The sequence below is a fragment of the Oenanthe melanoleuca genome, chromosome 2, assembly GCF_029582105.1.
Source record: "Oenanthe melanoleuca isolate GR-GAL-2019-014 chromosome 2, OMel1.0, whole genome shotgun sequence".
Taxonomy (NCBI): Eukaryota; Metazoa; Chordata; class Aves; order Passeriformes; family Muscicapidae; genus Oenanthe; species Oenanthe melanoleuca.
Window position 1 is genome coordinate 28,048,404 of NC_079335.1, and position 27,986 is coordinate 28,076,389.

The 27,986-nt window shown below is 37.3% G+C and overlaps 1 protein-coding gene across 5 annotated transcripts; it reads left to right on the forward strand.

Moving 5' to 3' along the window:
* SNX16 (sorting nexin 16) lies at window positions 1-26,344 on the forward strand. 5 transcript variants are annotated; one of them, XM_056484544.1, is made up of 8 exons: window positions 6-65; window positions 4,579-5,046; window positions 8,925-9,011; window positions 12,743-12,891; window positions 17,469-17,538; window positions 21,700-21,836; window positions 24,460-24,576; window positions 24,837-26,344. In XM_056484544.1, exons 2-8 carry the CDS (start codon window positions 4,675-4,677, stop codon window positions 24,940-24,942), a joined length of 1,038 nt encoding a protein of 345 aa, XP_056340519.1. In that variant the 5' UTR covers window positions 6-65; window positions 4,579-4,674; the 3' UTR covers window positions 24,943-26,344. The 5 variants fall into 5 exon arrangements, with proteins under 5 accessions (XP_056340522.1, XP_056340519.1, XP_056340521.1 ...); XM_056484545.1 differs by lacking the exon at window positions 6-65 and adding an exon at window positions 1,373-1,528; XM_056484543.1 differs by lacking the exon at window positions 6-65 and adding an exon at window positions 3,460-3,555.
* Window positions 26,345-27,986: the final 1,642 nt, after the last annotated feature.

Consider the following 27,986-nt stretch of genomic DNA (forward strand, 5'->3'; position numbering starts at 1 on the left):
GCTCCGCCCCCCGTGCGGGGCGGGCCGGCGGTGGCGCGGCGGAGCGGGGCGCGCGGCGCGAGCAGGTGAGCGGGGCCGCTGTGCGGGCGGGCACCGGCGGCGGCAGCACCGGGAACCGGGGGCAGGCGGGGAGACAGCGAGGCAGCGGGCAGCCCGCGCGGGGAAGGCCGGGCGAGTGGAACCTCGCCGCTGCCCGTCCCGCGCCGGACGGGGACGGCCCCCGCCGCCTCCGCGCGGCTGTCGCAGCTCCCGCGCACCTGTGGGGAGGCGGCCGCGGGCGGTGGCACCGCGGGGTCCGGTCCCGCTCGGGCGGGACGGCGGGTCCGGAACCCCCGTTCCCCGGGGCGGGGCCTCGCCGCGCCTCCAGGTGTTTCCTCGGCGGGCTCCCGCAGCCGTGCGGAGGGCCGGGAGGGTTCCCCGGTTCCGCCGGTGTCACGGCTCGGGCCGCCCCTGGAGTTACGTAAAGCGGCGGCGGCGCTCCCCGAGCGCGGCCCCTCGGCGGCGGGGCCGGGCCGGGCGCTGCCCCGCGGTGCCGGCCGGGCTGGTTTGGTTCTCCTCGGTGTCGGAACCGCCAGGCGTAGTCAGAAGTAGCGCTCCCTGATGTGCGGGTTCTGGGACAAGGTGCCTGCAGTTCTTTCTGGGTCCGTGAGAGACTCTTTGGGGCAGGAATTTTTCCTCTGTGTATGTGTGAGGTGTGGTAAATAGCCCCCCCATTCATAAGCAAGTAAAAAATGTTGTTAGGCAACTCGGCTGAAGTCGGCACAAAATGATTATTTAAAATATTATGAAACCTAAGTCTGGAAGTTGTTTCTTTATATATTCCACTTGTTCTTCAGCTGACATTCCTTAGTAGCACTTAAACCCTGAACAGCAGAGATCAGCTTGTCTGCGTTGTCCAAACAGAGGCACAATATATGTAACCAGATCACAAATAGTATTGCATAGCTAAAAGTCTTCTAAATCCAATTACAACTCTTAAGTGCGGATTGTTTTGTTTCTAATCTATTATCCTTGAATCGTGTGGCTTACGTGTTTCTCACTGAATATACAAGCCATTAGCTTAAAAAGGTTTGGAGCTGCGATAGCTGCAAGCTGCAGGCAAACCCTTTTTAAGTGGTTTTATTACAGCCTATTTGCTTCGCCCGCAGAAAGGGAGGTGGCTGCTGTAAACACCAGGATAAGTTGGTGTCATGCTGCTCTTGTAGCATGTGACAGCCGGGTTCCCGGGACTGTCCTATCCTGTTTCTCATCTTGCAGTTCAGCGCTTCCAGCAAATGTTCTCTTCCTTCTCTTTTCGTTCTTAACTCACAGCTGGGAATCAAACTAAACAAATACAGGTTCTGAACAGGAAGCAGATTTATTGCAGAAAGTCAAGTAAATAGCTAGACAAGAAAGTGCACTCTCTGGAGTGTCTCATAGGTGTCACGAGCAGTTTACTCTTAAATTGGTGTGCTGCAATGTGTCTGCTGGTTCTGTGCGGCTGGGGTAGGAGCAAACTGAGCACACAAACCCTCCCTGCTGTGCCGAGGTAAGTATGGAGTGACATGGTTTATCTAAAAGGATTTTTTAAAAACGAAATTATTCCCAGTTCCTTTTATTGCATGAATAGGCTGTAAACTATATTCGTAGATAAGGCTGGATTCCTAGGGTTGTGACCCTTGTTTGAGCACTGTATTTTTTCTGATATTCAGTATTCAGCCTTCATAAAGTGCAGATTGATGTGATTTTGAACCCTGTTGTAACACATAGCATGTAAATATTTTACATACTTGGAAATTGTGATACTTCTACAGTTGAAGATGGATTTATGTATGTATTTAGGAATATATTATGTGTTTGTGAGTCTGGTAATGCAATATTTTTGTATATTTCTTTCAAGTGTTTTTAGAAAAAAATTATTCAAGTTAAGTGAAGCCGTGTGCCATTTGCTCACTTGACCTCACTTTTCTGTTACTCAGGGAATACTTTCCTGTTACTCTTAAAAGTTAGAAGAATCTGTGAGTGACACAGGTAGCATCAGCCCCTTTTATTTGTCTGTGGACATGTTTACTGTGTCAGATTGAGTCAAGAATGTCCTTCAGAAGAAAACAGTGTCATCATCACCTTTAATAGTCGTGACTCACAATTTGGGGTGGCCTTGCAGAGTACAAAAGAAACTAAACCAGAAAATGTACCCTGGGAGCAGGTTTAGTGGTCCAGCTGCTAATAAATACCCAGGCCTGAAATGAAAGCTGCTGAAGCATGTACAGTGCAGGTGTTGGCCTCTCAACACCAAGGGCTTTATCCTCAGGGTGGTCTGTGTTGAGCTCTCTTGCTTGCCAAATTGGTGCAGCTGCTCAGAAATTTGTGTGCAGTTAAGAGTATTATGTAGTAAGTAAACAAGCTCAAGACATCAAGTTCTTGACTGGCATTTCACTTTAAAGGAGGAAGTTCTTCTAGGAAAGACTGTTCACAAGTATTTTCACTGGTGAAAATGTCATTGTGGGGTTTTAGGTTTGGTTCTTTTCATGAAGTGGTGAAAAGTACAAGCTTTTTTTGCATCTTAAAATTGCACAAACTCCTAGGTTAGCTTCAGCAGATAGTCCCTGAGATGTGGGTTTGTTTTCCACTCATTCACAGTCATTCAACAGAGAATGATCACTTTTTACATATAGATTGTTTGATTTTTTGACATCTGGACTCACTTTGGTTCTTCCTTTTACAGTAATTTAATTCCTACAACTAGCAAGAACATAGCTGGGTGGGACATTGTTTAAAGGCATGCTCTCAATTTCTTGTGCTGGTAACCTGGAAGAGTCACTGAAGTGGCAAGTGAAAAAGGAGTTACCTTTTTAAGGTTTAATTTAGATATTTATTTGTTCAGAGAATGTTGCTAGAGAAAATTTATCAGACAATGCTTCACACCTTGCATTAAAGAAAAATTATTGCAAAACTTACTGTTCGAGGCAGAAAATAGATTTTTTTCCTGAGATATGGGTGAAAAAAAGGGATTTACATCTGGTGTAGCTGCAGGAAAACATCTTGTCTCGGAGACAGGTGTGACTTGCTTCTCTCACACCAAGTGAGGCTGAAGCAGGTCAGATGTCTGGCACGTGGCTTCACTCACACAATCTGTGTGACTGCAGAAGCTGCTGGATACTTCAAATCCCTTCCCTGACCAGCTGAGTGAGTCAGCAGGGGTTTATGATACTGGCATTTCAGCTCCCTCAGATGCTGCTGAGTGTCCAGCCTCATTCCACAGTGAAGAGATACTCCCAAGAAATTACTGCCAGTTTGAAATTGTTCTCCTAGTCAAGTTAACTGAACTTTCTGACAGAGAGTGTGTGAAGGCTTCCTGATATAGCTGAAAGGATGACTGAGTTTGTTTTTTTTCCTTCTCTCAAGGAATTTGTTCAAGAGAATTTTTCAGTCTTGCTTGTGCTGCTTCATTTAAAATTTATTTGTTTATTCTTCTGCTCTAGGATTAATTTAGAGCAAGAGAGGGGAAACATCACACTCACAATTAGGAATCTCATTTGGTTTTGCTGCAGTAGATGATTGATTGATGTGAATCAGGTTGGTGGTTTCCTGTTCCACAACTTCCTGCAGCCTCCTGGTTGATTGGTTTATTCCTGGATGAAATGGATCATGGCTCAAATCCTGTTAATCCAAAGAGGTGGCATTTAATTTGCATCTTGTAAGGGCTCTTCCGCTTTGTTAAAATGAGGAGATGGTGCTTTTTTGCCAGTTTGATACTGCTGTCTTAATTTTATGTTGCTTTTTTTCCAGAAATGTATACACATGCATACAAAAGACTTCTTTGAAATGGTTTTGTTGAAGAAAACAAAAACTAAATTTTTTATTTCTCTTTTTTTCTGTGCACTTTTTTTTTTCCATTTTAATCTTCTGGAATGGAAAACTACCTGCTATAACAGCCCTGCTTCTGATGTGCATGCTTGTAAAACTTAATTGCTCCAATTCAGACTCCAGAAAATGTGCCCATTTAACAAGGTGACAAATGTCTGCAGCATTATATACAGCAGAGTTGTTTTGAAAAAATATTTAGTATTGAAAACAGATCCATTATGCTTCAGTAAATGTGTAATATGCAAATATGCTTTCACCTAAGCTGTTTACTGTCATGTCTTTTGATTCATGTCTTGTATATTGTTGCCTGTGTGTTTGGCTCACATAGACTGCAGTGGATGTCTTACAGAACCGGTTCTGAGAAAACCTTTTGTACTATTTTGATGAAACAGGCACTGAAACTACTCCTCATATGCCAAAAAATTGCTGACTCTGGATAAAACTAAATAACACTGAAGTCTTAAAGGACAAAAGGATTTTTGCAATCTTGCTTTATCTCTTTGCCATTTTGATTTTAATAGCTGGGCAAGACAGAACTCTTGTAAAGCTGTCTGTCAAATGGTTGAGATACAACCTAAAAGCACCATTTATATGAAGCCAAATTCTTTGTGAAAATGTTTTACCATCAACACTGCCATGTACTATTTCAGAGCTAATACTGATTTTTTTCCAAAGCTCTTAGTGTTACTTTGTCTTAAAAATGACAGCAATACTTTCTGTCCTTAATTGCAGGTACTGTTCCTGAAAACAAAAGGAGACATGGTTTGTACAGTGAACGAAGCTTAAATTCCTGGACCAAAAACAGAGGATTGTTTTTTTTCATGAAGGATGGCGACACCATATGTTCCTGTTCCTGTTCCTATTGGAAGTTCATCATCCAGCTTTACAAACAGAAACCAAAGAAGTTCTTCCTTTGGGAGCATCTCAACGAGTTCAAGCTCCTCAAAAGGACAGCTGGAGGACACTACAGTTGATAGTTTTAAAAAGATGAGCGTGCCTGACCAGATTGGTTCCACATCATCTGCATGTAGCAGTCCACTTGTTAGGACTAAATTTACAGGTCTGGATACATCCATAGAATACTGTACTCAGCCTGTAGAAGAAATAGAGCAGAATGAAGATTCCAGGAGCTGGGAAGATCGGCCATCCACACCTACTATTCTGGGCTATGAGGTGATGGAAGAAAGGGCAAAATTCACTGTAAGTTTTGGGCATGATACAGTTGATCCTGTAATGACAAGATAACAATTGAATGTGCTTTGGATTGTCTTTCAGGAATTAATCCTGCAGTTCAGGGATGTTACCAATTTAGCTTCAAAGTACTTCCTGACAGGAAAAAAACATTCCTCTTATACAGGTGGGAAAACTGGGACTAGAAAGCAGTCTTTCCTGTAATTGTGTTTGTGGAATAGAAGGAATGAATTCTGTTTCATGTATCAATTTCTGCTGGGAAAGTCAGGAATTCCTTACAGTTACAACTCCTTGTGAAATTGAACTTGTATAAGTTCTGTGTAGTTAAACTTCCTAAAAAAATGTAGTCTTTTATTTGACATGAATGATAAGAAACTTTGATGTTAGCCTTTTGCAGTTATTAGTAACTTCAGATATTTCTGTTGAAGTGCAAACATTTAGGTTTCAACTTCTTACCCAGCTCAGTTTCTAGTAAGGGGAAATCTGTTCTGCAAACATCCTGGGAAGTCACTTATGCCATATCTCGTGCCAGAACAGCAGCCTAACTGGTTTGTATTGATTTTTCTCAAAGTGCACTGTAGCTGGCAGCTCATTTTTTTGCATGCCATAAATATATCAGTGTACCTTTACAATTTGTTTTTGTGGGTGTGGTTGAAATATTTCTTTGAGATAATACAGCAGTGCTTGTGAGACTGATGAATGCTGTTACTGATTATCAATTATATTACTTAAGATGAACAACATTAATCAGAAATAGGTAAGAAGGAAATAGCAGACAAACATTTTTCTTCCTGTTTTAGGTTAGAGAAGTGCAGAGTCTTTATGACAGTTAAAATACTAATGAAATCAAGATCCTTTCACAAAAAGTTAAATAATGAGGCTTTTTAATCATTTGAGAATGATAGCCTATGTGTGATTTTCAGTCTCTAACATCTTCATGCATGTTAGCATAAGAGAAGAGCAAATTTTTTTAACAGGTAGATTAAAAAAATTGTTTTAAGTAATTAACAGTTGATATTGTTATATGTACAAGGATTAGTCTGAAGATACCATTAATCATTTTGGTTGGAAAAGACCTCTAAGTTTGAGTCCAGCCTTTGATCACTACCTTGACAACCAGATTATGGCACAAAGTGCCACATTCAGTCATTTCTTGAGCTCCTTCAGGGATGGCAACTCCACCTCCCTGGGCAGCTCAATGCAATGTTTAACCACCCTTTTCATGAAGGAATTACTTCTGATGTCCAACCTGAACCTCTCCTGGAGCAGCTTGAGAGCATTTCCTGATTGCCTGGGAGAAGTGACCAACTCTCCACCTGGCTACAGCCTCCTTTCAGGTGCTTGTAGGGACCCATGAGGTCTCTCCTAAGCCTTCCTTTCCCTAGGATAAATATCCCCAGCTCCCTCTGCCCCTCTTCACATGACTTGCACTCTAGACCTTTCACCACCTTGTTGCCCTTTTTGGACGTGCTTCTCTGTCTGTTTTTTAAGACATTGCCAAGACATATTGCAGTGTGCCTGTAAGGTGTCTTACTGTATTAACAATGGCAACTTTGTCTCCTTATGTGTGTAGAAGGCCAGGTCACAGTACAAGTGAAACATTCTTCCATTGTAAAATGCTTGGATGCATTTTTGCTCTTCCCAATTTCACTTCTATTGCTGTGCTGGTATCTGAAACCACACAATTAACTTTGTTTCATGTTGTGCATGCGGTTTGCTGTTGTGCATTAAAGCCCGCAAGTAATTAGTCCTAGGAATTTGAGTTGCTTTTGCAGTGCTAAATCGGTGAGATGGAAGAGGGGGAATCAAATTAAAATCACATATCAGAAAGAGTAGACTCAATTGCTGATTTCTTTTTTTTACTGTTGGTAGCATCTCATAGTTTCCAAAAATAAGAATCTGAGCTGAATGATGTCCAGACTTCAGGAGGTAGATGTTTGTTCATATTAGAGTACATGGTTGCTGAAGCTTATGGGAGAGAAAAACTAGGTGAAAAATATCTCCTCATAAACATTTAGTCTTAAGTGAATTTGCCGACCTGGAACGTTCAATTAGCTCTTTTTCTTCTTGTTTTTTTAAAACCATGTAGAAATTATAATGAGATGCTGGATCAGCCAGAGAACATTACCACATGAGTGTATTTTCATTGATAATTTTTTATTTATAGAATAAAGCAGTTCAGCAATTCAGAATTGAGTGGAATAAAACAAATTTGTTGAATTAATTTGTGATTTTTACCCAAGATGTTGTATGAAAGAACTGAGTTTTTGAAATATTCTAGTTCTTAACTCATTAATTGCAAACCTTAAAAAAAAAGCCAAAGAACACCCAATCACCTTATTTTATTTTTTTTAAACTTTGGCAGGAGCAAACATGTTTGTTTCAGGTCCATAATTTTAAGGCCAGTAATCACAAGTTGGGTGCGCTCCCTGTTACAGTTAAGTTCACTGTAATTGGTGAATTTTATTTTTGTTATCTGATGTTCACTTCGAAATTATTCCTTTTTTTTCTCATATACATGTATACCAATGCTTTTGCAGAACTTCAAGTAGACTAGAGAAATAGAATACTGATTGGAATGTACATGTCAATCTACTTGCTAAAGTTTCTTGTACTCATTTTACTGTGTTCTAGCAAAGAGCCTTCACAATTTTGCATTTATTTCTAAATTTATTTATTTATTAAAATAAAACTGCTTATACTTTTAGTATAAAAGCAAAGTAATAAAATGTTTGGATAAGCGTTTATACATAAAATGCAAGATAGAAAAATTGTACTTTAATGCTGGTTTTCTAAGCATATCCTGCAAGCTTGAATTTTAAAAGCTACTAGCTTTTTCCTCTGTCACAGTCCATGACTTTCACATCTTGAAAGTGAAATTGTGTTTAAAACATAGATAAGAGAAGTACTTGCTGAAAAATTGCTTTTGATTTGCACCTCAGTTACCTGTAATTTCTTTAACTATCTGAAACTTAATGTATTATGGAATATAAAATTGCTAGAAACAGTCTCAGACCTGTACAGAAGTTGGTAGCATTGGGTTATCACATGTTGGGTCTGTAATAAGAAAAATACACTTAGCAGCTAAGACAACCTGCTGTGATACCATGAAGTACTGGAAAAGATTTTACTATGTCACTGATTCAAAAATGTTTTAGACAGAATTTGGTTAAATGAGGGATTGTTTATCATTCTAAAAACATCTTTTTCTTTCTTGTATTATATTTTTTACATATCGTCTGGGAAAAACAGTACAATTGTCTTTCCTTACATTGGAGAGAGTAAAGTTATGACATTAGACACTGTTTAATATTTTCTAGTGGAGGTTGTGTTATTAGATGCATTGTCTTCAGATTAATTTAATATTCATTGAAATATTAATCCTCCTAAAAAGTAATTGTAGTATTATTATAATCATTGTCAACCTTGTTTTGTTTCTTTATCCATTTGCTTTTAAAGATGAGTCTGGTACTGCCTGCTGTTGTTTTGCTAAATCTGATTCAAAGTATCCATTACTTCAGTTACTCAGTGCAGAGAGGCCTCCAGGATCAATGAGTAAAACTGTAATTTAGCAAAGGCTAAAGTAGATCACTAAAACACACTTCCCTTTTTTGATAGCTGAGCCTTTTGTTCTCTTGGGCAATATGTTCTTTCTTACAGACAGAAATAGTTGTATGTATTTAGGAATTAGAGGAACTCCTTCCTTAAATTCTGAAATAAATTTAAACTTTGTACTGATTATTGTAATTTGCATTTCTTTTACTCTAATTATTTTTTTTTTATCCATGAGTTTTGTTTCATTAAGAAATAGAGGATCATTTCAGTCTTCCAGACAATGCAGTGTGAAATTTTGCACATTTTTCTTATATATCTGTCATTCCACACAGGTATACAAAATACTGGTGAAAAGAAGTCCAGAGGAAAGCTGGGTGGTTTTCAGACGGTACACAGATTTCTCCAGGCTTAATGACAAGGTGGGAATTATAAACTGGTAAATTCTCAGCTGTCTTAGCTCACTTCTTTCATGGCTTATATTTTTGTCACATCTTCTAGTTTCTTTCTGATTTTAATGCATATAAAATACATACTGTGTTAATGACTGGAAAAATATGAGTCCTCATTTTTTCAAAGATACATGTAACAGCTACCACTGATGTAAAGAAGATGTAACAACTGCATCTGAAACTGTTGGTGTGCTTCAAACTTTATTTTTATTCCTAGTTTATATGATAAAGGAATTAACTCTTGAATATTTATCTCCTGCATGGAAGTAGTAGGGGCTTGTATTCTCTTGCAGGAATGATCCAGTAGTTATTTAGTTCTTTTCTGTGTAACAAACTCTGCCTTTGTTCATCGTAAAACTGCAATTTCACGAACATAAATATGTTCTTAGTACATTGGTCTGTCTTTATTTGTTTTCAGTGTCTTCAAAGTTAATAGTGAAATATTATATCAGATCTTTAAAGATGGAGGAAACAGCAGATGAATAGGAATTCTGTGTCAGCAACTTAATATTTTTATAATATTTGAAAGGAAAATAATGCCTGTCTGAAAAGCACAGGTTTTTATGATTGGTAAATAGTGTTTGGCTATCAAAAGCCAAGAAACAATTGCGCTTTTCTTTGTCCATGGTTCGCTCCAAAAAATAATCTTTCATTGCCAGTTCAACACAATTTCTGCTGGTATGTTCTTTCATGTTTCAACATGAACATTATAACACACCCTTTTTTTACCCATAGTAAGGGATTTTTTGTGTAGGTTATCACTTTGGATTTATGTGCCTAATCAACTAAAAGCTAAATCCAACTGAAATTTTGAAAATGGACTTGAACTTACAGGTTTCTCTGGGTTCTTGGTTTGACCTATTTGAATATCTTCTAGGCTACCTTTGAAACACCACTGGACTCTAAAACTGAATTGTTAAATGTGAATTAGTTTAGAGATTTCTTTCTGAAGAAATTCCTGTCTTACATACAGTCTATCTTAAATTAAGGAATGTCTTGATATTGGCAAAAGCCTGACTTCTTTTGAGACAATGATCTTGGTATTTCAACTTGGATTTTGGATGTCAAGTCATACAGCACTTTGGATTTCAATCAGCTGTGTCAGGTATAGGTCAAGAATTGGCTTACCTCTGTTGACTTTTAGTGTGGTTGTTAGTGGTTTGAAAACTTAAAATGCTGAAATATCTGTTAGAATAAATATTTAAATTTTATACTTGAAGCCTTTAGTCTTTGCCACCAAATGTTTGGCAAAAATATTTGGCTTTTACCATTATTTCTAGGTGTTAGTGCTTCTGTTTATAGGAAAAATCTCTATTTTTTTTAATTTGTGTCACTGTCTGAAACTTTTTCATCTTTCAATGTACATCTAAATCATTTATTCTTTGGTTTGTAAGACATACTTTTTATAATACAGAAATGTCCACTCTAGGAGCTTAAACATACCACCATTCAGGAAATACAAGAGAATTACAAAATAGTAACATAATAATAGTTTGAAAACACCTAGTGAAATGGCCAGTCTAAAGAACAAAGGAGTTTACCATTTCTCCCCAGGACTGTGACTCCATGTGACATGTGTAACGTGTCACACAATGATGTAGGAAGGAGCAGGAAAGGTGCTGGATCCAGGCAAGTAATCACAGCCAGAGTAAGTTGTCTGACCCACAGATTTTCCTGTTTTGTCTGAGGAGTGCTCAAGAAAGAATGCCCCAGGACTGTGCTGTTGAAAATTAGTCCACTGACAGCAGCTGGTTCTTACTCTTCATCCACAAAAGGAGTAATCTGTGGGTAGGTGTACTCTCTCCCTAGAATTAAATTACATGATCCATGTGACCAGACAAGTAAAAGTACCATTAAGCAGAAATCTCTGTGTTTGAAAAGCTTTCCCAGCAATGGTTATCTACAATCTTCTGTACAACTAACAGGAATTAATTTTGTTATATTCTATGGGTTCGGTTCTATTCAGATACATAATTATATATATATTATATATATATATATATACATACATATATCTATATGAAGAAATAAAGATCAAGGCTTTGATAACAAACCATTCTGTAAATAAGAACTAGTATCTATCATGAGCTGTTTGAATAAACAGTACTTGTGATGTTTAAAAAGCACCCCATGCTGTGAAACAGTACTTATATAAGCAAAGGTGATCCATTAATGTAGTTCTTTCTTTAAAGTGTGCCAAGAGATTCTGTTGTGGCTCACTCCTTACACGGGGTACAAATTGATGGGAGATTCAACTGACACAGGTGTCAGCCCCTTATCTAAAAATTTTCCTAGATTGCCCCAATTGACAGTGGGCTCAAAAGGCTCGTGCCAAAGATGGCAAGCATCAGCAGTTTATTAAAGCCACGTGCCTTTTCTCTGCTGCAGCACAACACTAACCCCTTCCCCTCACAGCCCCTCTCTTCTCCCAGCTTTTTATACCTTTTCTCTCACATGCATAACACCTGCTTGCCCTTTTACTCCTTTATGATTGGACAATACACATCAGCATTCTGTGCTGCTTCTCCTTCAGTGCTGTCCGCCTGTCTTACACAGCTGTACCCCATTAGGGATGAGGCTCGGCCACAGTCACATTCCTAATCTTCCACAATCTCTTCTCCTACAAGATTCTATTTGAAATGCAGTATCTGTTCTAACTTTTTTAAAACTTAATCTGGTGAAAGAGCTGCCCGTTGGAATTTTCTATTACTGCAGCATTCATATTAATATAATTGGTGTATGCAGAACATCTCTGACAGAAGTCGGCTAGATCCTGTATTCAGAAAGAAAGATGAAATAATTCTTGTGGCAGTTGAGATATCAGATTTTATAAAACCTATTTGTTTTTTTTGTGTTGGTTGTAAATCCTCTCCCAGATTTTTCTTTGTGAAGCATAACAGTTGAAATTTTTTTAATCAAAGTGTTAAGTTTTTTTTATTATCATGCATATTAGAAAAATAATTGATACCCTTGGAGAGGTTCATTGTTGTATAATTTTATGCTTTCATTCACTTGTATATTTTACTTCTGAATTCAAAGAAAAAATCTGGGTATTTCCAATGTCAGCTATATCCTGTTGCTGTTTTAGTCACTCAGAAGTATGATTTTGCATGTTACTAGGGTTTGAGCTGTACTTGCATATTGAAATTTTATTATTCTGGGTGTGCAAAGAACTACTCTTTTCAAGAAGTATCTCATGCATATGTTATAATTTATTCTTCTAGCCCCCCAAGAAAGACAAGTTGCAGAGTTGCAGATCTGTAATGGGGTTTTATTCTATATATATGTATACATACTACTTTTTATCCTTGAGTACTTTAGAAGAAATACCACTGAAATTTTTACTCATCTGATACTTTTTTACAGTTTTCTTGTGTTTACAGACTCAAAGGCTTTGAATAGCAGACTCAAACATTAAATAACCAAGAAAAGGTTTTCGTTCCTATTTTTATGTGTTAAATTTGAGGAAAAATAGAAAGCACTCTATTGCACAAGGCAGCTCAGCAAGTGACAGAACTGTGTCTGCAGTTTAAGTTGTAATTTGGATTGTACTTATGGTTGAGACTTATCTTGTGCTTGAACTTAGCAGAAGTCAGAAATATCTCATAAATCTGAGCAAGAAGAACTGTATAGTCAGTGCCTGTGCAAAATTAGTATTTTTCTCAAATTTTTAACTTTTCTAATTTTAATTTCAATTTCAGCTAAAAGACATGTTTCCAGGCTTTCGGTTGGCCCTTCCGCCAAAGCGCTGGTTCAAGGACAATTACAATCCTGACTTCTTGGAAGATCGACAGTTGGGGCTGCAGGCGTTCCTCCAGAACCTAGTAGCTCATAAAGATATTGCCAACTGGTATGTGATTGACCTTTGCTTGTGCATTTGGGGCTTTTTGCTGTCCATACTCCTCTTACAAAGCTCCTAGACTCCACCAGGGCAGTGTGGTGAGGGATTTCAGTAGCATTCATGTTGTGCATTTAGTCGTTATGTGAATTATTCCGTGTCCTTTTAAATTAGTCTCATCTTAGCATAAAAAAAGTGGAATTGCAGTATTTTGGATTGTACAGAGATAAATAAAAGCTGTAATATTTAAAATGTTAGAATAATCCCATGTTTATTCCTAAAACATTACTTTTCTGTGTATAATGTTAGAATTGATAATATTGTTAAATTATATTAGGTATGTTAGGCTTTCATAATAGAGAGTACTTACAGTATTATTCAATTACTTCTTAAAATCTGTACTAAAGGTTTTTATTGACATAAAAAACCTACAGGTTTTTAATGGACATGACATGAAAGTAGTAGGAGTACCTTTACAGATTCCTGTACATAAGTAAATGTAAACTACAAATCAAGAAAGTCCCAATAGTTTAAAAAACATAATATGTTTAAGCACCAAAGTGCAAAGATTTCTTTCAGCAGTGTCTTTTTTTGTACAAAGTGGGAGATTCTTCCAAAGTAGGAAAATTAATAGAATGTAATTCTGGCAAATGAAATGTAAAGTAATTTTATTACAGATGAAAAGAGAATTTAAGTAAGCAACTTGCTAGAGGCAAAGCAGTTAGTCTTAAACCCTTTGCCTGCACCAGAAATAAAAGTTAAAGTTGCTTACTAGAGATTCTTTGAGGAATGAGTCTGAGAACCTGTCATCATCTGAAACTTCATTCAAAACAGAGTAAGAAATGTTCTTAAGCAAACCTAATTCCCTCGAGACTTTTAAAGGAACAAAATTTTAAAATTACCAAGCTGTGGTGTGGGACCGTGAGACCATATAATGCTCATACCTACTTTACTTTTTAGTAGAAGGGCTGTTACTACACGTGACATGTTTTTATAAGGCATTCAACTGCTGAGTCTGGAAAACAGGGATTTGTAATCAGTCTGACTTTGGTACTGCTTGCAGTAAAAAAAAAACCCAAAGTTGTAAGCAGGTAAATAAAAATTATATGATGCCTCCTGTAGAGACAAAAAAGTAGCTATGACAGGGCTCATATAAAATGGTAAGAGACAAGGGGAAGAGGATTGATGGAAATTTAGGGGTGGTACCACTGGAATGTTAGATCACAGTTGTGGACACTGATGTTCAGAACATCTTGAAATTATCTGGAGAATGGAATGAACAATGAGATCACAAACTGTTGTTAGAAGGATGTTGCTGAAGTATAGAGTGACTGGCATCAATTTTCATGTCTTGAAGTAGAAAATGACAGTAAGTACACCCATACAGATTTATGAACTCAGCTGGTTTCTGCAATGTGGAAAATAACTATTGATACTGATTCCACTAGTTTTTCTGAATCAGTACTCAGGAATAGTCAAAAAGTTTCACTAAAATCATTAGAGGAACTTAAAAGGGGAAAAAGAAGTTACTGCTCTGGGAATCAGAACTGTACTTCCATATAGTTCAGTGCTAAAACACAGCGTTCCATTTCAAAGGAGGTATCTGTTAGAGGTACAGCAAAAGCAAACAAGAGCAGATAAAGCTGCAGAAAAAATTCCCTACAAGAAGATTTCTCTTTAGTCTGTTGTCTTAGGTGAGACAAACAGGGTGTGTGAAATCATCAAAGTGGGGGGAGAGGGAAGGTGAGTAAAGAGTGTTAATATTTTGATGATTCATAGTCATCCTGGAGTGTGTCATGCTGAGTGGCAAAGCTTTGTTGTGAGATGTCAGAGACAAAGCTTAAATGGTTTCAAAAAGAAATGGGGCTCAACTTGCAAGTTTCTGTGTTAGTGGTTATTAAATATGATTATGTGGGTGAGGTATGCAGCTGAGAGGTTTAAAAACTTCCTAACAATTAAATTACACAATAATAGGTGTGCTAAAAACAAGAGGAATCAATCTCTAATAGTCCCTAAATGTAACTTCTCTTGTGTGCTGGAGACACACTAGTGAATGGAATGGACTTGCTTAAATAGGTCTGAAGTCTTTATGCTTCATATTGTTGCAGCTAATTCAGCATTTCAGCTGGCTTGTTTGTATCTTAGTGATAGACCATATTGGACAAAATAGTGCTTGTCGTAGTTTAAGGCAAAAAACTCCAAACTGTAACTTTTAAACTGTGTCAGTCATCAGATACAAAAAGGAATTAAAATAAAACGTTTGTGGAGTCAGTTTGTATTTGGCTAATGAAGAGATGGTTGACTGAAATGTGGTTTGTAGAACTTTTGTCCATGTGGGGCTCTGCATGAAGACAAAATTTTTTAATAAACTTTATAACCTATTGATATGGTTCCAATGTTTGGATCTATGGAAGGTCTGAATTCCTCAAGAACAGATTAGAATGAGGGAGATTTGATCCATACCTGCTTATCAGGAAATAAATTTACTGTTAATGGGAATATAGTATTTGTAGCTCACATGAGCAGTGGTGAGCACTTCACTCTGTTTTCTCCTTTAAAGCTCACCATTTACTTCACCAGTTTTGCAGGTAATTCAAACTGCTTGGGTCAGACCTAAACCAAAAAATCCTTTTCTCTTTGTAGAGTAGACTGTTTTATTTCTCTTTATACTTTATGTACTGTATTGACAGTGGGAAATTTGCCCTTCAGGGATAGGAGACCTCATTTGGTATACCTATTTTTTAATAAAACTAGATTCACAAAGTATTTTAAAGATAAAATGAGAGATAATATATGCAGGTGGGTAAATTTAGAGTTTGTGTTTTATAGACTTCTTCTCATGTTTTGTGTTGTATTGAAGATTCAGTAAAAGATCAAATTGAAATCCACCCACAGAGTCAAATTGTGTTCAGGAAAATTTCATATAACTCGTGAAGTGGGAGAAAGAAGTTTAACCTGCTAAACATAAGCATCATCTGGCTTTATATAATAGATGACAGAGCTGTCCTGTCTCCACCCTGTATAAGAAGCTTGGAAGGGAGGAACTCGGTCAGCTTGGAGTCAGGGATCTCATGTGCTGCATTGCCCATTGCTGCCCTCCCTAATGCTGGCACTGCTCCTCCCTGGAGAGGGATGTCAGCCAGCTCTGACAGGGCAGAGAAGATCCCTGTGGTACTTTACAGGCAGAATACTCTATTCATGAAATGAAAGGAAGAGGTGTAGCACATGAAGAGGAGAGCAGGTCAGAGCAGACTCTCAGAGCAGAGCTAGGCTGTGAATAAATGTTCATGCTATCAGGTGCCTATTTTAGGTAAAGAAAAAACAAAGTAAATGTTTGGTGTATTTTAGATAAATGTCTTTTAGGGTCTTTTTAAAACTAAAAGTGAGAGTATAACACAATTAGTGTTTGAAGAAATTTCTCCTCATTTTGCTTGCCACACCTGAAGCTGGTTGATTAGGATGGTAGCTGGGTGAAAGTTTCTTTCTTGTGTTTGTACTTTGTGAAAATCTCAAATGCAGAGTGTGTGGAAAACAGAAAATTACTGCCTTTTGCCCTCACCTTTCCATGGGGACTCAGGTGGGAGGGAGAGACAGGAAATTAAGTTTGGATTCACATTTTTCATTTTTGTGCACTCATTGCAGTAGGAGATGATTTAAAGATTTACAGTAGTGAGTGCCAGCACAGCATTGCTCCTAAATTACTGCTTGCTAATTAATTGTGTATACAGTGTTCTGATCTGAGGTTATTTGAAGAAGAATGAATGCAATTGAGCAGGTAAGTCTTAAAAAGGTGGCTGAAGAGACATATTTGGAGATGTTTAGGAGTTCTGTGCAAAGTAATCTAAATTTGGAAGGTAGAATGAGACCATGTTTGAAATACTCTGTAGTATTTCAAAACCACAGGATTACACCTACTTCCTTTTTCTGGCCTTTGCAAAACAACACACAGAGGGGGATGGCAACTGTTACACAAATCCAAATGGAATGCATACGTTTGAAATGTGTGTTCAGAGATGGCTGTGTAGCAGATCCATGGCACATTGTCTGCTATAATTTTATAGCTTATTATTTATATAAAAATATATACTGTATATATAAAAATTATATAATGTGTATATGTGGTTTATGGTCTTAGCAAAATGGAGACTGGTGAACATGTTTCCGTACTCATGCTTAAATCCCGTGATACCATCTGAAGGGATCTGCATATGGATTTTAACAGCATACTTTTCGTCCAATAAGTATAATACTTACTTTTCTCCAGGAGAATTTTTCAAACCTCTTCAATACCAAAGTGATAAACTTGCTAGTTGTCATGTAGCAAAAAATTGTGTGAAAATTTTGAAAAATCATAAAAAATTGTGTTCTAAAAATGCTTACTCATCTTCATTAGTTAGATTCTAAATACTGTCTCTGGTCAACTTAATAGTTTGTTAACTATTTATTTGTTAATTGTTTTGAATACTTGGGACTAAATTTGAGGATGTAAATTTTTGTGTCACTTAAAGAAATACTTCTGTTTTGTGATAATTTTTAAGTGTTGTTGTTGGTTTTGTACTTCAGCTAATTAACTCTCTTATTTGGTAAAGCCTTGCAGTGAGAGAATTTCTTTGTCTGGATGATCCTCCAGGTCCTTTTGACAGCCTAGAAGAGAGCAGGGTAAGTGCTAAGTAGTAGGATAGAAACAGAATGCAAAAGGCAGGTGTTGTTATAATATTGTAAGATCTGTGTAATGGTTCAGAATGAAACACTTCTGTTTCTGTTCTTTCACAAAAATCACAGAAGGATGTGTTTCTAGAATGGGCATATTCTAATAATTGGTGCACACTGATTATCTTTAACTGCTGTACTTCATCCCTGTCCCAAAATAGATCATCTTTTTTGCCTTTTATGAGCCATGGATGAAGTTTTTGTGAAGCAACTACTTATATAAGGGACCTACTGAATATAAGGAGAGATTTTGTAAGTTTACATTCAGCACATTGTTACAATGCTTATACCTTAGACTTCAGGTCTTGCAGGGAAATGTTTCTTACTGTAAAATCAAAGAATTATGGAATGGTTTGGGTTGGAAGGAACCTTAAAGATCCCCTACTGCCAAAACCCCTGTAATGGGTATTGAAAACAGTTAAGTGATTAATTCTCACCACCAAAAACAGTGTTCTTGCAGAAAACAAGTAGTGTCAAATAGGGTTGTAAACTAGCAGCCTTTCATCGTGCATATGAGCACACTGAACAAATAATACTGTGTTCTGCAACTTGTTGTATTAGAAGTAAGTTTTACATGCAGAACTGTATCAAGGTTGTCTAGAGCCGATGATCTTAGATTTCCTGCTTTATAGAATAACTGTTTTAGAATTGTACACACATTGTTAGTCTTGCAGGAATTATGAATGTTAAATGATGTTCATTCAACTAAATTTATATTTGCCAGTTTGTTTTTCATGTATGTAGGATTTCCTTGGCTTTTGTTACATTACTATGTGCATGTGATATGGTATGTTTTTTGTGTCACGAGCTCGTACTTGATTTCTGTACAATCCCTTTTCATCACTGGCATTTAAACTGATGAATTTTTTTTAATTGCTGTAGTTATTTATTCAGATAATTTAAAAAATTAAAGTGCCGTCTTCCTGAAATTTCAGTCATGCATGCTGTGGTGAAATCTATGTTATCTTCCACTGGAATTTAATCAAACCATTAAAACAGCTGTGCTGTTGGAGTTTTAGCTATTACCCATTTCTGTGAACTTGCTGAGATAGCTGACATAAAATTCTTCAAGAGATACCACACCTTATTCATAGATTGACTGAGGTTGGAAATGACTTCGAGAGATCATCTATTCCCACCCTGCTGGCTCAGGTAAGGTCAGCTACTGCAGGTTGCCCAGGTCCATGTCCAGTCAGGTTTTTAATGCTCTTCAGAGGAGACTTCACAGCCTCTCTGTCCAGCCTGCTCCATCAGTAAAAAGGTGCAACCATGGATATTAGTATGTCCAATTTGTTTAAGTGCTCCCTGATCTGGTCTTCCCCCACTGCAGGTGAGTTTATCTTGACCTTCCTTCTGGTTGCAGGGAAGGAATTACTAAAGGCTGATCTTTCCAATCAACATAAGTCCATGGTTTCCCATCTTTGTTTTGTTGATGATGTACTTGTAGAATCCTTTTTTTTTTTGTTTCTTTTCACATGCTGTGCCAGATTCAGCTCTAGCTTGTCCTTCACTTTCATAATCCTGTTCCTGTAAGATTATACAGCAGCCTTACATTCCTTCTGTGTCATGTCTCCATGCTTTCACCCCTAGTAGAATTGTCTGAGCTTTAATGTCTGAGCTCAGGAGATCCTTGCTCATCCACACAGGACACTTGCAACCTTTGCTTGACTTTCTACTTGTTGAGCTGCAGGTGGTGATCCTTAAGTATCAGCTAGCTCTCCTGGACTGCTGTTTGCTCCAAGTTATTCTCCTGTGGGTTCTTTCTTCCAAGCAGGTTTTCGAAGAGATTCAAAGTGTTCTCAACCTGAAATCCATGGTTGTGGTCATGCTTTTTGTCTTGCTTCTGATTGTTAGCAGCCTGAACTCCTGCATACTAAAAACATTTATATCTGTCCCTTACTGTTTGTTTTTTTTTTTTTCCCTGAACTGCGTTAAACAAGAAAAGCACCAAGGTTCATATGCTTATTAATGGAGTTAATTTTTAAAGACATCTCAAAACTTACTTCTGTTTTGCCTTTCTATTACCATCCAAAGCATTGCATTAAAATTCTTCTGTTTTCCTTATAAAGGAAAATATGAATATATTCTTTTTGGTTTATGTCTATTCTCTTATTCCAAGGACTTGCCAAAACACATTTATCTTTTCTTCTTTTCTTGGGGAGAGATACAGGTACCTGCTCCATTAGAAGTTGATTAGGCCTAGAAATTTAATTGCAGAAAAGTAGGTTAAATATTCACTAAACTTTTTTTTTGTTTTTGTTTTTGTTTTTTGTTTTTTGTTTTTTGTCATATCCTTGGCAGTTGTTTTCGCAAATCTTTTCCCAGCCATCTCTGTTTCATGATCTGAAGAAGGAAGCAAAGCTGTCTCCCAGTTGTCCTTTCAGAATTCTAGGGAAAATTAGTCCAACCTGGGTGTCAAAACTGTTCCAGACTCCAGTGTCCAGCTGTCTAAATAACAAGATGGCTCATTACACACTGTTCTCTTTCTCAGCTTTGGTTCACTTTTCTGCTATTACAGCATCCTTCAGAATATATTGATGTTTTCTCACTCAGTTGTAAACAGTGCCTGTGTTTGCTTGGGCAGCTCATACCCAGACTGCAGTTAGAGATGAGTTTTTCCAAGAGGCTTTATTCAGTTCTCATACAGAGCAATGAAACAGTTTTCAATGCTTGTGCAATATTTTTGTCTTTTGTATATTGGGAAATTTCCACGTGCATGTATCTAAAAGGTTGAAATAATAAACTTAATTATATTCTTAAGGAAATAACATCAAATTTTCAGTTAGGGTATCAGCTACCTTGAATTTTTTTACAAAGAGCAGAAAAATTTACTTAATTGGCTTGATTGAAATGGGATGACTGCTTAACCAGAGTGATAGTTAAAGCAAACACTACAAATGCTGTATCAAGAATGAGTTGCATGACACATGCTCTTGGCTCTAGCAGACATGAATAAAGCTATGGCTTAACTCATGACTGGACTTCAAGTGCCTGTCAACAAAGATAAATTTGCTATCTGAGTCAATAAAATGAAATTCTATGGAAAAAATAGGATTATTGAACTGAAAACTCCTCATTTGTTTGTATTGTATAATTACAGGAAAACATTTTAAAGATCATGAGTCTGCTTCAGTTAAAGCAATGGATAGTATATTCTTGATGTTTGTAGCATGTTTTAAAACTTTAGGAAAAACAGTGTCTTCACAGCATTGTTCTTAACCGAGCTCATATAAAATGTTTGTATTCAGTGGACTCTGAATTAGTGGTTAGTTGCAAGTAATATTAAGCCAAGAAAGTCTCCCACATGGGGCTCTTATTTATAGAGAACATGTGAATTATTAAATCAGAATTGCACATTACTGTTGGAAGAGTTGTGCTTTCCAGTAATAGATGAGGAGGCTCTGTGCCAATGCTCCTGTCACTTCCTGTGTTCAGGGGATGTTGCTTTAGACAGGGGCTCTTCATGAGAGGTTTTGTATTGCTCACTGACAGATCCATCAGGGAGTGTGACGCATACATGTCATGCTCAGCAGAGGAGCACAGCATATTTGTCATGGCTGAGTAGTTAGTGTTCACAACATCCTATTAAACTTTTTCAAAATATATTTGTACCGGTCTTCTGATTGTCATGATTTCATATTTATAGCAGGTTTTTGGTACAGAACTGTACAGGTTTGTGTTTATCCTGGGTAAGGAAGGAATGTGTTCTTAATCCAAGCATTCCTCACGTTTAGGAATATATAGATACTTTGAAACTGACTTTCAAGTCATGTGGAAACAAATTTATGAGGAGAAAAGGGAGGAGGGAGTTCAGTTTATGTTCCATAAAGACAAAAAGGTTCAAAATCAGGAACTGCTCTTCTAGTGCCTCTTGTGAGGCAAACAAATGATGTAAGTATTTGCATTGCAGTTTAGCATAGTAAATTGATCATTCAAGGCAAAGCAGCATTATTAAGTTAAGAATTTTATTTAAAATTTACATAGCTTTTTATAGTAATCAATCTGAAGACAAGCAGCTATAACTGTTCCACACTGGTATTTCTAAGAAAAAAGTTAATAAAGGCAGTGCACTGAAGTTAAATTGAAGATGCTCTTAAATTTGTCTTTTAGGCTTTCTGTGAAACTCTGGAGGAAACAAATTATCGCCTACAAAAAGAACTGCTTGAAAAACAAAGGGAGGTTGAATCACTGAAGAAACTATTAAATGAAAAGCAACTTCATATTGATGCTGTTGAAAGAAGAATTAGGTATGTAGAAATTTTAAGGGTTTTAGGAGGTTATCTCCATGAAAGTATTTTCTCTCTCTAGTCACAAGCACCAGTTTTAGCTGTATTTTAGAATCCATTTTCCCTACACAACCACATACAAAGCAATATTTTCAGTAAGCTCTTTCTCATTTGCTGGTGGCTAAAAGCTGTTAAGTACAAATGACTGAGAAACTTGTCCTATCTTTTTCCTCTAAAGTAACTCTGATTGTTTCTTAATCCTTTAAGTCCTGTAAAGATAGAGCAAGATTCTCTTCTGCTTTTGAAACGTTGAAAATGTGAAATGCCCTGCTAGAGATGAGTGAGAAAATTGCTTTGAGTTATAAAATTCTGTCCATACTCAAAGCTTTGATAGAGCATAGTGATCAAGCAGTTATATATCTGTAATAATTTAACTTGTTCTGAATTGCTTGGAATGAGATTCTGCAGGTACCATTTAAGTAACATGAGAGATTGTCCACTTAAACCCAAGGGAAAATGGTACCTCTCTGCTAAATTCTGTAGCAGGAGTTGAGGAATTGATGCTGTGATACCAGTGTCCCATTCGAGCTGCTGAGTCAGTATTGCAGCGTTTCCTCAGCAAAAGAGTGAATTCTTATGGTCCCATCAGAACTTCACAGAATCATAGAATTATTTAGGAACCTTAACGATCACCCAGTTTCTGCTAGACCAGGTAGCTCAATGCCCCATCCTGCCTGGCCTTGGGCACTTACAGGGATGGAGCACTCACTTCTCTGGGCAACCTGTTCCAGTGACTCCCACCCTCACAGTGAAGAATCTCTTCCTAACATGAGATCAGATGAAAAAACACCCCCTCTGTGTGTGTATCAGACCAGGTGCAGTGAAGAAATATTAAAAAAAGAAAAAATAATAAATTTAAAATTAATTTTTTTTAATACTGAATGGATTGCTGAGTCCAGCATATCCAGGTTGACAAACAAATCACACCTTAAAATGTTCTAGTGAACTACCTTTGGAAAAGGCTTTAAATTGAATTATTGTGGCTGACTGAAAATTCTGATCAGAATACCATATTCAGGTTGTTGCTTACTCCTGAAGGCAAGTAATTACATTTGGAAGATACTTCCCCTATTTGATGAGAAATTTGTGACAGGCTGCTGGCTTAAATAGCGAAATAGTCAGGAAAAGTTAAATAAATTTTTATTTGATGGCCCAACAAGAATTAAGCACCTACACGCTCTAATGGCCAGGTACCTACAATGGATGAGAGGCAGAAGGTGACAGTTGGACAAGTCCTGAGACTTGCAGGATGATGATGATGATTATTATTATTATATTATTATTATCTCTGGATTTGGCTCAAAAACAGGCTGAGAATCATGTTACAGAATGCTGATAAGGCTTTGCATAAAATGCATGCATTAAAATAAATATAAAACAATAACAGTAGTTAAAGCAATTTTAAAAGGGAAAGAAATATGGTAGTATCACTTTAAACACAAAATGGATCACAAGCTTTTGTTTCCAATTCAAGTCATAGCTTTCAATGCTAAGTTGATTTATGTTTTCCACATAGAGAAATGGTTTGGAAAAAAGGATTTCTTTGGTCAATCTGCATGACCATATTCCTATTTGTAGCCAAGCTAGCTGAACCATTATCTTGTTGCCATTAAGAAAAAAGATGTCTTTATCACTAATGGAAAAATGTATTACTTTGAAACTTAGTGTGTGGTTTTGTAAAGTTACAGTAAGAAACTATTGAAGAAATCTTTTTGTCATCCTCCTGTCTTCCTTCTGACTATATTTTGGTTATAATCCTTCTGCCATTTAGGCAAGATGTGTGTGGCTTAGTCTGAATGTAATTTCTTACCTTAAGTCATATGCACTTCTCTGGGACTTGAATTTTGTGAAACTACAAAATTGTCATGCAAACAGAGGATGATAAAATGGCCTGGGTTGGAAGGGACCTGAAAGTTCATCTAATTCCAAACCCCCAGGCACGACCAAGGACGTCTTCCTCTAGACCAAGTTGCTCAGAGCTCCATCCAGCCTGGCCTTGAGCACTTCCAGGGGCATCCATAACTTCTCTGGACGACCATTTCCAGTGCCTCAGCGCTGTCACAATAAAGATTTTTCTTTCCCTAATATCCAATCTAAACCTACCCTCTTTCAGTTTGAAGCCATTCTCCCTTGGGGGAACAGTGCTGTCACTACAGGCTCTTGTAAAAAGCATCTTTGCTTTCTGCATATCTACATCTTTCTTTTAGGTTCCCTTCATGTACCAGAAGGCCACAATTAGATCACCCATAGCCTTTTCTTTTCCAGGCTGAACAATCCAAATTCTCTGAGCCTTTCCTCATAGGAAAGGTGCTCCATCCCTCTAATCATCTTGTTGGCGAGGGATTTAGAGGACTGAATGCAGTTTAGGAATAAGCAGCTGGAGCAAGTAAACTGTTTAAATAGCTATCCAGTGCAAGTCCTGCCATCTCTGTACCAGTTAAAGAAATGAGGCATGCAGGAGGAGATTGAAAGGTTACTTTCAATCTTTTTGCAGAAACCGCATAGGGTAAAATGAAACAAACAGTTCTTCAGTAACAAATGTTTGCTGTATGGATTGGTGGTACTCTGTTCTTATCTGTTGTAGGGATTTATCTTTAGGAAAAATGACTCGTCAAATGTCAGGAGAAGAAAGTGAGTGCAGTGGTGAGGTGGAATCTTCTGCAGTAGAAGCAGACCAGGGTACCCTGGGTGAGGACAGCTGGTAAATACTATTATTTTACTTGTATTTTAGTTATTCTTAAAGTATGTTTTTTGAAATGTTTGGTCTTTAATTAATTCTGCACATCTGAGAAATTCAGTCTTTTACTGCACCTCTCTGCTGCATAAAGGCCCTCAGAATAGATAACTTTAGATTTGGAATAAGTGATAAGTTAAAAAGCTCTGTCAATGTTTTGTGGATTGTCTGCATAAAGTGGCTATAGAAAATCATACCAGTTTCCACTTATTGATCTGTCTTTGCAGCTCAGACAAAGAGAACCATGAGCCATGCTGGAGTGGCTCTTTGGCTGGAAATTCTGTCCCAGAAATTGAAGTTGCTGAAGTAGCCTATTCCACGGATGAAGAATAGCTGAGCTGCTAGCAGCAGCTGTTACCTGGCAAAGATTCATGTTAAGGGTGTATCTGTGGGTAGGATCATAGAGGAGCTGTGAAGAATTTACAGCAAAGAGCAAGAGTGCACCTATTGAATGTTTACATAAATCCTTACAAATTATTAATGTAAGAAATATACCCAGTGCTGCTTTGATTTCAGTTTTTATCTAGCCTTTATATATTTAATATATTGAAGTTCTAATAAGGGCTAAAATCAGCTGAAGTTTAGATAGTGTACATACACAATTTGGCTGACTTTCCTTAGCAGAATGACAAAAGTTTCACATTAAATCATGGAACACATCTAACTCATATTTCATATATTGCCACTGTTGTGACACATTTGATGTGTACATCTGTTTGGTATTTATGTTTTCTTATAGCCATAAAATAATGCTTGCTGAAGTAAAAATTTACTCAGTTGTGTTTAGGAGTGGAGAATATGTTGGTTTTGTATTCTAAAGTTGAAGAAAGTTTCTCTGGAAATTTTACGCAATGCAATAGGAAAACTTCCAGTATCAAGAGAAAAGTAGTTACAAAATGGGATCAGAGTTGGACATTGTAAAATGGTCATTTTGCTGAAAGAACTGATCTGAGACCCCCAAAACACTGTGTATTTTCATCCCAAGATAGCATGCTGTAATACTTTTTGTTCAGTAATGCTGATTTGAAAACCTGGGATCTCTTTGTTACGTACCCATGTAACAACAAAATCTCTAAGTTTGCCTTTTACTCAGAACACTACCTCTTACCACCTTGCTAATGCATTCATGTTTGTTTAAAAATATTCCAGATTATATGGAGGTTATTGAAAGACTTGTAAAGAAGCCATATTTTTTCCTGCACAGTTCATATCTAGATTGAATCTAGTTGCAGTGTATTTTTGTTTCAATATATTGTACACATGGGGATGCTGGTACCTATGTTGTATAGACTATTTTTCAAAATGTATTAATTCAGGAGATGCACTTTATAATTAATACTCCATTGTGCCAAGTTCAGTTGGCTAATTGGTTGAGAAATGGGAGTTGCAGGGAGAGGATTATGTAGTGCCTTTTTGTATTTTACTTGTTCATTATTGCAGAATTTTGTTACAGTGCTCTGGGTCAGTTCCGTGGAACCTTTGATACAGTATTTTTCTGTTCTTCACTTATTTACTGAAAGTGCCTTGTTTTATTATGCTTTTTCAATAGGAAGAATGCTATTTTGTTTTAATTTTTTTTTTCCCTATACCACCCACGTCGTTGTTTAATGTTGTCAATATGCAGTGTCTTTGTGTTGGAGTTTTCAAAGGGAGCTTTGTACTTCAGGCTATGCATACAATGACCTTTATGCAGAACTGTATAAACCTTCCTAGTGAAATAAAACTATGGACAGAACACCTGTCTTCTCTTTTGCATTGTAGAAAAAAACCAAACATTTAATTCCTTGTCTAGTAGAAGGCTAAAATACTGCTAGAATGAGACATTTCTTACCTCGGAGATTTCCTACACTTCATCAGCCTTGGTCTGAGTCCTGTTTGTACCAAAAATTGTCTGCATGAAAATGAATGAGAATGCTGTGACACCAGAAACCTTACTGTACTTTTGTTGAAGGTGAAAGTAAAAAAGGAACTGATTTTTTTTTTTTATAATATCCTACATAAATCCTCATAGATGTTGAGCAAACTCAATAAAGTTTTGGCGCATTATTGAAAATACATGAAATCTTGTGTCAGATGTCACATATATTTGAAAATATCAAACTTGTTTATCAAAATATTGTTAAATTTACAACTAGAAGGATATTAAAAATATTGAAAAGGTTCTTGGGTCATACATGGCTGGGATTTCTAAAGTGCAACAGATAAATCTGCAAATCTAGACACTAAAGAAAGCATTAATATAATTGACAGTTTAGTCATGAGAGGGCAAAGGAATGAAAACTTCAAGATTTAGAAGATACCTTGCTAACTCAAAGTATTTAGTATCCTATGAACAGACATTTTCATTTAGGGGGACCTTGTTTTAACTAAACTGAACTGGTGCAGCAGTGTGGTATCACTTCAGCTATGTTACTGGTTAATGAATGGTTATCCTCCCTAAAAGACATGCAGAATTTGAGGTGGACAGCCCACAGTGGCCTTGAACATCTTGATCAAGGTTTATTCCAAGTCAGTCCCATACTGAATTTTTTTCTGGTGTGCTTGCATCCATTCTGGCACTATTTCCCATGTGTTTCCTTCTTTTTTCACTCACTGCTGCAATTTTAGTACAGAAGAAGCCAAGTTTCCAGTATTTCATTTGTAAGAATTGACAGTGGAGGTCTGCACTGTGCTGAAAGTGCAGAAGAATATTCAAACTGGAATTGCAGCAGAGTGAACTAGTTACAAGAATAACAACCAGCAACACATTGTTCTTTTCTTTTGAGGATGACTGTCTTAATAGTTCAGCCACTGATACACAACAGGGTTTTCCCCCTTAGTTTTAGATCTTAATACATAGTGCATAGTTTAATCTTAAAAGTTTGCTTTTCTTTAATACTTTTTCAGGATTTTTTATCCTCTGAAGTACATGCAGTCTGCCCACACCACTTCTCTGCTTTTGGTTTGTATGCTGCTAAATCAATTAAAATGCTGACTAGTACTGAATGAAGAATGAGTCCCTATAAACTCCCACTCCATACCTTTCCCACTGTGACAAGCATTAGTTGCGTGTAGAACACACAACACAACATCAGCTGTGAGTACAATAGTCCCAATTGAACCAGCTCAAGGAGGGGAGGAAATGAATTCACCAAACAGCACCTGACAGTGGTAGGAGGGAGTAGCCTCTATGGTGCATTTTCCAGTGGGAATTTATGCTCTCCTCTTTGTGTTAAGCATCTTTGTTTTCAGGGGAAGAGGTTGGGGTCTTACAGTAGAAGTGAAAAGGGACCAGGAAAACTACTGTTCTAGATGGTATGTCAGTCCCAAAGGTTTTTACTCTCTGCAGCTCATTAGGACACAAATTTGATTTTTTTTCCCTGCAGTTTCTATTCCAT

Excerpts from the sequence above, each read along its gene's own strand:
- SNX16 (XM_056484544.1), top strand. The coding sequence starts at position 4,675 with ATGGCGACACCATATGTTCCTGTTCCTGTTCCTATTGGAAGTTCATCA. Across the intron at positions 9,012-12,742 it reads TCTCCAGGCTTAATGACAAG|CTAAAAGACATGTTTCCAGG; the intron begins GTGGGAATTATA and ends TTTCAATTTCAG. Across the intron at positions 12,892-17,468 it reads CATAAAGATATTGCCAACTG|CCTTGCAGTGAGAGAATTTC; the intron begins GTATGTGATTGA and ends TATTTGGTAAAG.